Raw genomic sequence first — 10020 nt, 5'->3', positions numbered from 1 at the left:
TCTGATAATCTCTAACCCAATGACCCCGGTTTTTTTCTAATTTTCATGACTTTTTGAAAATGTTCAGTTTCACGGAAAGACCCCCTTTTCACGCAGTCGTATGATGTGGCAACGAATGGTAAGTACTAACTCACCAACTAACTAACTAACTAACTAACTATACTAACTAACTAACTAACTAACTAACTAACTAACTAACTAGACTAAATGAATAACAATGGTGCCAAAATATGAATTCTGATGATCTTTACGATCCTCCGAATAAGCAAATTACTTTAGACCAAGGCCCTTAATACATCGCTGTCAATTTGGCTAATTTAAACGCTAACTTACCAATATTTCTTTAGGCTCAACAGAATCAGGAATCGGAGTAACCAAAAGTTCAGGAGTTAACACTTTACCATCATTGTTGACAACCAGTTCGATTTCGACGTTAACAGACGACACAACTCCTTATCTGACCACTACCCATGTTGAGAATTCTTCCTATGGAATGACAAATAATATGACTAATGGTAAAGTACATTTCATTCCTGATGGTAAATAATATGACTAATGGTAAAGTACATTTCATTCCTGATGGTAAATAATATGACTAATGGTAAAGTACATTTCATTCCTGATGGTAAATAATATGACTAATGGTAAAGTACATTTCATTCCTGATGGTAAATAATATGACTAATGGTAAAGTACATTTCATTCCTGATGGTAAATAATATGACTAATGGTAAAGTACATTTCATTCCTGATGGTAAATAATATGACTAATGGTAAAGTACATTTCATTCCTGATGGTAAATAATATGACTAATGGTAAAGTACATTTCATTCCTGATGGTAAATAATATGACTAATGGTAAAGTACATTTCATTCCTGATGGTAAATAATATGACTAATGGTAAAGTACATTTCATTCCTGATGGTAAATAATATGACTAATGGTAAAGTACATTTCATTCCTGATGGTAAATAATATGACTAATGGTAAAGTACATTTCATTCCTGATGGTAAATAATATGACTAATGGTAAAGTACATTTCATTCCTGATGGTAAATAATATGACTAATGGTAAAGTACATTTCATTCCTGATGGTAAATAATATGACTAATGGTAAAGTACATTTCATTCCTGATGGTAAATAATATGACTAATGGTAAAGTACATTTCATTCCTGATGGTAAATAATATGACTAATGGTAAAGTACATTTCATTCCTGATGGTAAATAATATGACTAATGGTAAAGTACATTTCATTCCTGATGGTAAATAAGAAGTAGGCATACAACTTGGCTTAATACCAAAGAAAGCAAGTAGTCTCTCGGGCAATGAGCGTGGGGTACTTTTCTTCTGACACAAAAACCAACTTTCTGGCGGAAAGTAGCCGGTGTTATAGAGTCGAGTAACCTGCGTTTTCGCCGCCTGTCGGTGCTTTCCGGACATCTCGCATAATGGTATATTCCAATTGAAATCCATACACCCCCTATTGAAAGCATGACGATGCTCTCCCACATTGGGATTTCAAAATGGAGTCACCCAAACAGGTAATCCATTCGAAATTCACACTTCCTGTATGGAGGATTATAAAGGTCATGTCACGGTGGCTCAGTGGTTACGGCCTTGGACTCATAATCTGAGAGCTTGCTTTATGTGCGTGTGTTCGAGTCCCCGTCCCGCCACCGTGTTGCGGCCTTGGGCAAGGCGCTTTGTCTCGCTTGCTTCACCCCACCCAGGTGCAATGGGAAGCTGTTATGGGTAGTCACAGTCGTTGTACTGATGAACCCTGCGCCATTTATAGGCAGCAAACGTGGTTCCATATTCTAATAACGTCGGAATAAATGTAAAGCGCTTTGAGGCTGTTTACGGCATAAAGCGCTATATAAATATCTACATTTATTTATTTTTATGTCTTCCGTAGGGCGTGTATGGATTTCAACTGGAATAGCCCCAATACCGCAAATTCCATGAATCTGATAACCATCTTTTTTCGCACGTCATATCCTGGTACCTGGACTAAATATTGAGATATATTTTGTTTTGTTTAAGATACACATTGCCTCAATCCCCTTGGTATGGAGAACCATGGGATTCCTTCCCACGGTCTTTATGTGACTTCAGTTCTCTACCAGAACACAGATCAGTACGGCAAGGAAAGAGGACGACTGAACAATCCTCTTCCAACGAATATTTTCGTGAACGCCTGGATCCCCGGGACTTCTGATAGTGATCCCCATTATGACGTGGATATGTCCAAGGTAAGGGATGAAATCAAAACTCGACCGGCGGTTGACCAGAGGTTCCGTCCGGTTCCGTCCGGTTGTTATTGTTCTAAACAATGTCAACTGGACGGAACCGCCGGTCAACCCCCGGTCGAGTTTTGATTTCATCCCTAAGCAAAAAAAAGCTGTCTCAAAACCATGGCAAAAACAAATGCGGAATAAGTTTTTTTTGTTTCTTCTTTTTTTAAATATTTTCTTAAAACTTAATTTTAAATTAAGACGTCATTTTCGAGTGTTCAAAAGTACACAGAATAAAATTGTGGATGATTTACACAATTTAATTACAAATATCAATTGTTTTATACCTAAACAATGCGACACTGCGCTAGTTGACAATAGCTCGCATATCTAGGAAACCAAATTTTCAAGTACTACATGGTACTGATGGTGTTTTAACAAAGATTCTAGCGGCTAAACATAGATTTCGGCGTGGCCACGACCTAGTGACCAAGCCTTTGTGCATATGGTGGCCCAGAGGATGATTTATGGAAGCCCCATCATGCACTGCAAAAGTGTTATCACCGGAGTTTCAACTGCCACTTTTCAAATCTCATTGAACTCTGTGCAAAAGTGGTTTTTTTGAATTGTGTGTGTGTGTCATTATTACTTGGTCGATTTCAGAACAAAAGTGATGTGTGTATGAAGGATTATTCACACCTTCTGTAGATCAAATAAAATGTGAAATCGACCAGAAAATTAACAGTGTTTTTATTGTAAATATGGCAGTACAAATTCAAATTTTACCATGCATGTCTATGCAGTATAGCAGAGCAGTGGTGTCATGTTACTCATACAGCTCTGCTCACTGCACACTTATGTCGTAACTGGGTGTTGGGCAGTGCTTAAATCATCCTCTGATGGTGGCCATTAATGTCACAAAGTAGCAGATCCTTACTCTATTCATTTTAAATTAACTTAGGGGCTGTACAATAATTATGAGCCGGGGTAGAATTTCCAAACGCCGTTCCATCAAATACTTGCCCCCCCCCCCCGCCCCCCTCCCCTCGACCTGCCAAAATTTGCATCCCCCCTCTCGGCCTGCCATTATTGCTCTCCACTTTTGCACATGACAACTTTTCAGGATCCCAATTTGCAAACCTTAATTGGTCTAGATTATATTGTGAGCGCAGCGAGCAGGAGTTGCTTATTATTTAAGCGTTTCCGTACTGTTTTGGAGCGTTTTATTCAAAAGGCGCCCCGTGATTGTGTGCAAAAAAATCGCTTGCCCCCTCTCGGCTTGCCAAAAATTGCTTGCTCCTCCCTTTTTGCCTGGCCAAAAATAATCTTGCCCCCCCATTATACCCTTCCCCAGGGCTCATAATTATTGCACAGCCCCTTATTTTCTCAACACCAGAATATGTTGGTAGGTGGTCTTATGACAAGAGGATGTTACAAATTCAACAGCTTCGTCAGAGAATTCAAGGTTTTATACGATGTTGATGGAGGACAAGGGCACCAAACCTTGACTGATGCGAACGGGTATATTTTGGTAAGTGTTGTTAACATTTTCCAACAATTTATTGTCAATGAGATAATCCTAACACTATAGAAGAGTTGACTTCTGACGTCATTGCCTGGCAGTATGCGCACGCATCATTACAATTTCCATTGTTTTTTGTATAGCTGTATGCGCGCGCATCATATTTTGTTCAAGGCCCGTGCTTTTAAACCCCCGCCACATCACAATAAGGCTATTGAACAGTGTAGTGGTTGTATGCAGTTCGCTCAAGCATATCGATATACCAGTCCTTTGCCTTTGTTGATAACCACTGAGGTCAACTCATCTATTGAAATGGTCATTACGATATTTTTCGCAAATTTTCATTTTATATTAAACAACCATATTTCTTACCTTTGTTTTCGACAGACCTATGGCAACATAGACTCGTTCATCATTGTGACACACACATTTTCAAATATAATCCTGGCAAGACATCTCAGAATTGCTATCATCAAAACATCATGTAAAACATATTGCAGTATTAGTTTTGAAATACTGGGTTGTCAATATCAATAACTTATTCTAAATGCTATACACGTGTTCGTCAAAACGAATCGAGAGGAACAAAAGGCTACAGGTAGAGCTAGAAATATACTTTCATTAGCAACCGTTGATTTTCGGGAGGCATATTATGCCAATCCCAGTTTAAAGCAGTACACAAGCAGTGCCGTCTGCACATGTAGATACATTTTAGGATAATTAACAACAACAACAACAACAACAACAACGATAAAACAAATAAGCAACAGGATTATTGAGAACGTTGTCTTACCTAGACTCATTCACTCACAACGGTGGTCACCAGCTTCTTTTGTTATGCATAGTCGCGCTTAAAGTCGATCGATACATGAGATACGCCTTTTTGCTATGAAATTAATTTTCTCGGTCAAATATAAAGCAATATTTTTCCCTTCAGAAATGTCACTTAAAAACATAGTGCTTGGATATACATTTAAAAAATCCTAGTGTTAAAATTAGGCATGAAATTGTGTCGTTTAGTGTAAGATTTTTGATTTTTATAGACCTTAACTTCGGCCGCGCGCTTTTTTCGGAATTCATTTTTTGCGTTTCAAACTTATATAGTTTGCTAAAGAAAGATATTTCCCACCTCTGTAAGGTTGTTGTACATGTACAAGGCTCACTCAGTCATTTAATGAGGAAATACAAAACGATCCGTGGTCTTATATTTTTTTATCTTTTATTTTATTTGCTTCGTTGATTTCATCACATTATATATTTACATAACTCATTTGTTCTCACTTAACTAATTTCTGACTTTGCTAATTTCTACAATTTTTACTACATAAGCTTTCTGATTCTTAATTCAGAATGTAATAGACTGATCAAATCGGGATATTTCCCGTAACGATATTTACTAATTGACAGTTTACTAACACTTATTATTTTATTGATTGTAGTATTACATTTTCCTGCATGGTAGTAACCAAAGATAACATCTGCTTGTGTGGTTTTAATTTTAACATTGTAGTGTTGCAAAATTATTTTGTCCACTTCGCTCCATATCTTTTTATTTTTTTTGCAACTCCCAAAAAAAGTGTTCAATATAATCTACTACGTTACAAATTTCACATACATTACTTTGTTCTTTTCCTATTTTGTTAAGAAAGACTTTTGTTGCATAAATATTACTGGTTATTTTCCAATTCAATGTCATTAGCCTAGGTTCTTTTGTTGCCAGAATATTTTTCCAAATTTTGCTCCAATTGAATTTCATATTTTTTAATTTATTTTCCCAAAAGGTTTGACATATTGGTTTAGTCGAAATCTTTGATAACATAGCTTTCCTATATAATTGTGTGGTGCAATTCATTAATGCAACAAAAGTTTTTCCATCATAAAAGTATATGTCCTTGTTAATAGCATTCTGCTGTTTATTTTTGCATGTCTTTAAAATTGCTTGTTTTAGAGCTAAATATTGTATACAAACACTGGCTGGCTGTGGAAACCTACTTTTGATTTCGTCTAGTGAATGAAAGACACCGTTTTGATCATACAAGTCTGAAATACATATTATACCTCTTTTAGCCCATTCCTTGTAATAAAATGTCTTACCTCTGCTAATTATACAAATATTGTTCCAAATAACTTCATCTCCCCAGTTTTGCACTTGGTTTTTGTCTTGAGTACTTTTTGTTGACAACCATACCTTGATTAGATTTCGGTAAAACATGGGCATCTCATTTATTATATATCTTACAACTGCATTGATATTTTCAAAATTACAGTTGCACTTAAAAATATGTACGCCTAACTGGGTTTTATTAATAATATATAAAGGAATATTTTTCCACTTTTTTATTTTTAACAACTTCAATGAGTCCAGAAATATTTTAAAATTGAACATTTTTAGGCCACCGTTGTCGTACTCGTTTACTAGTGTTGTTCTTTTAACCTTTTCCGAACCTCCCCATACAAACTTAAAAAACATACTATTTACTTTATTTACAAAACATTGTGGTAAGTCTATTATTGAACCTATATATGAAAATTTTGATGCCATCAAATTTTTTTATGAGTATTTTACCAACCATTGATAGGTTTCTCATTGTCCAAGCTCTTATGGACTTTTCTATTGAGACCATTTTCGGTTCCCAATTTGCAGACAACTCTTCAATATTAATTGATGGGTTAACTACTACTCCTAATAATTTGACACTGTTATTTGGTTCGAATTTCCAATTGATGTCACCGACCTTCTTTTTCAAACTTTTGCTTGCGCCAATCCAAACTGCGTCACTTTTGGTTTTATTAAGATGTAGACCTGAAATTTCTGTAAAACGGTCAAGGATTTCTATAACTCTATGTATTGACTTTTCATCCCTCACAAAGATTGTAGTGTCGTCGGCAAATTGAGTTATTTTAACTTCACCTTCCCCATAGTCTTTAAGGGGTAATTCAATACCCCGTATATCATTTGTTTGTCTTATCTTACTAGACATAATTTCTGACGCTATAAGAAATAATAAAGGAGATAAATTACAACCTTGTCTTGAAAGAAGAAATTTGACAAATGACCATTGTGTAATATACAACTTACAGTGTTCTTAAACATAGTGGTTATCCATTTTTCAATTGCATACCAAAATTTAATTTCTGAAGTGCAAATAAAATAAAATCTCTGTTTATCGTATCGAATGCTTTTCGAAAATCAATGCAAATCATAGCCCCTTTTACATTTTCCTTTTCTGTATATCTCAAAACATCTTCAACAAGGCGTATGTTTAAAGCTGCACCACGTTTTCTTAAAAAGCCATTTTGGTCTGTGTTAATTACGTTGGGTAAAACCTGATTTATTCTTGAGGCGAGCACTTTTGCTGCAATCTTGTAATCTATATTCAGTATTCGTTATCGGTCTCCAATTATCCAATTTGTTTCTATTAAGTCCCTTCCCTTTGTGAATTAATATAATGATACCTCTTTTATGCGATGCTGCGAGTTCGCCAGCTTCATGTGCTTCATTAAACGAATTTACAATCAATTGTCCTACCACTCTCCAGTGACATTTAACACATTCACATTCATCATTTGTAAGTAAACTCTCACATGACTCTTTATCTTCCTCAGATAACTGTTCATATTTTCAACGAAATTATCAAACATAAGTTTTGTCGTTTGACCCCTTTTTTTTTACAATTCTTTGTAATAATCAACTTGCACTTTAATAATGTCTTCCTGATTACTTACATCATTTCCACCTGTATCAGTCAGATAAGTGATAGTTTTATTACTTACATTTCTTTTTTTTTTTTTCATAAAATATTTTGTACATCTTTTCCCATCCGTGGTCTTATTAGTACATTTACAGTACAGCTTTATAGCACAGAGACTTAGCACAGTGTCGACACCATGTATTATAAATATTCTTCCCTGCAACGTAATACTCCATTGGTGAGCGACGGGCGATTGGTATTTCACCGACCACAAGAAAAGGAGTCATAACTGATTGGCTAGAAATCGATCGCTAGATCGCTCAGTGGTGAAGTACAAACTGTTCAAATCAATATTCTATTATTGACGCAGATAAAGAAAGTCGCATATTGTCTCGATATGTGAAATGTATTATAGACTTGTGATTTAATATTCTATACGGCACTTGGATCTGAGCTGAATGGGTTATACGTGGGATTATAATTCTCAAACAGTTGAATATATCACAATTTTGATGTACGATTTAAAATCGTTATGGTGAAAATGCAGTAAAATATATCCACAGCAAACAGCAATCGCCGCTGATTAGTGTATTGAATTTCCAGTTAGTGTATTGAAAACAAAACTGGGTTTTACCTGAAAACAAATCGAATTTTCTTGTAATGGCAACATCATATGGGGTACTGAGCATGCGCAAATCGTAAAAACGTGTACTAGAATAGAAACTCTGTGGTATCTCATATCGTGCAATGGGATGCTTAGCCTGAGTCGCTCGGCCTATCTCGAACAAAATCGCCATGCGTAGCTGTTGAAAAACGAGATGATTCGCCGTACTATCACGGCAATTTTTGACACGAAGATATAGGGATGATGACGCTGTGCTTAGCGTTATCGAAGAAACCAGGGAAACAAACTTTGGGGAAAAGGACTCGCTAAATATTTGTATAGCCAGGCAGTCAAGATTAATAGGTAAATTTTCACGGGAAAATTTTCTGGACACGTGATCAATGCGTATCAATGTGAGTGTAACCTCAAGCCTGATCCCTGACCCCCGGCGGTGACCTCGCTATTCAAGTCTTAGTTATCTTGAATTGGAATAGTATTTTTAGCCGGAGTTTCGATAGAAATTCGTGCATTGCAAAATGGTACAGGAGTATAATGTGGTACAGGAGTATAATGTCACTAACATTTCTGTGTTACACATGTTTATGTCATTTTCTAATAGATCAAAGTAAGGACTTTCTTGCAATATATAAATGTTTGGGGGTTATCACTTTCGTAAAATGATACAACCCTTCAAAAAGTGACAGAAATAGAATTAATTTTTCTTATTGTCAAGGAGAACATTGGCCTATCATTACCCTAAAGCATCTAACTATTTTCACTTTTTACAAAATAAAAGTGTAGATAATAATGTCAGCTTTCTTTTGATACCAAATTTATGAAAACACTAATTTTTAAGGAAAATAGCAACACATTTGCACACCGACTATGCGGCTCCCAAAATGAAAACTTGGCTTACAGTTTTGTGCAGAGTGCTCCGCTACCTCCATCACCCTAACTTGGGCAATTGGATTGAGTCCCATTCTACAGATGTTCAAGATATCTTATTGACACCTATAATTGGTGTCAATAAGATATCTGTGAAAAATGACCACTGTGAAAAATGTGATGCCACTCACCCATTTTAGATGTCAAGTTCAAAGCACATGCCCCTATCATTAGCTCAAGACAGTTTATTGTTTTATCTATTTTACAGAATAAAAGTTCAGATAACAATGTCAGCTTTCTTTTGATACCAAATTTATTGATAGTTTATTGACTAGTTTAAAAAAACCCATTTCAACATTTTTGCACTGCGAGGCACCACAAATGAAATTTCCCATTGAGTTTGTACATAGTCGCTGCCACATGAGCCGCTGCCGCCACCAACCCTGACTTGGGTCATTGGATTGAATGCCATTCTGCTTCTGTTCTAGATACCTTCATGTAACTTTCCATAGTTCATCATTAATATGTTGCCATAACTTCTTTACTTTCAAAGATATGCTCAAAAAACAAAACGATCATAGTGAAAAGTGTGACACCACTTCCCTTTTTGGGTGTTCATTTCAAAACGCATGGCCATATATTTTGGGATCGATGCTTGAAATTTACATCGATGTGTGATACATGTATTTTACTACTTTGGCGTGAGAGCGGGAGAAAGAGTCTCTAAGCGTGAGTGAGACCACACCCAAAGCATGATAATTGGCAGCCATGCAATTCGCAATTCCCCACTAAAAGAAATAAAGCGTTGACCTTTATAGTAAAGATAAACGTTTAACGTGCAGTACATATGAATACTTGAGCGCAAGAAGACCGTAAGTCCACTTGGCCCCTCAACATGTATACACTAAAGTTACGTATAGTTTCTTAGGGTTTTATAATGTTTAATACATGTTCCTGGGTGAAAACATCATGAAAGGTTGTGGAAGATTTGTTTTGCCTCCCTGAACATGTATAAAACATTACCGAACTATACGAAAATATACGCAACTTTAGTGTATACATGTTGAGGGGCCAA

The 10020-nt window shown here is 36.0% G+C and overlaps 1 protein-coding gene across 1 annotated transcript; it reads left to right on the top strand.

Moving 5' to 3' along the window:
* Positions 1–297: 297 nt before the first annotated feature.
* Positions 298–4775, top strand: LOC140139512 (lactadherin-like). Its single transcript, XM_072161239.1, has 4 exons — positions 298–515; positions 2052–2260; positions 3639–3773; positions 4152–4775. Exons 1-4 carry the CDS (start codon positions 494–496, stop codon positions 4299–4301), a joined length of 516 nt encoding a protein of 171 aa, XP_072017340.1. The 5' UTR covers positions 298–493; the 3' UTR covers positions 4302–4775.
* Positions 4776–10020: the final 5245 nt, after the last annotated feature.

The sequence above is a fragment of the Amphiura filiformis genome, chromosome 18 (genome assembly GCF_039555335.1).
Source record: "Amphiura filiformis chromosome 18, Afil_fr2py, whole genome shotgun sequence".
NCBI classification, from domain to species: Eukaryota; Metazoa; Echinodermata; class Ophiuroidea; order Amphilepidida; family Amphiuridae; genus Amphiura; species Amphiura filiformis.
Note: the sequence above shows the minus strand (reverse complement) of the source record. Positions and strands in the feature narration are given on the sequence as shown.

Bases quoted from the DNA above. Each gene is read 5' to 3' on its own strand.
- LOC140139512 (XM_072161239.1), top strand. From the start codon at position 494: ATGACAAATAATATGACTAATG. The intron at 2,261-3,638 runs GTAAGGGATGAA...TCTCAACACCAG, and splicing joins ATGACGTGGATATGTCCAAG to AATATGTTGGTAGGTGGTCT. The intron at 3,774-4,151 runs GTAAGTGTTGTT...TGTTTTCGACAG, and splicing joins ATGCGAACGGGTATATTTTG to ACCTATGGCAACATAGACTC.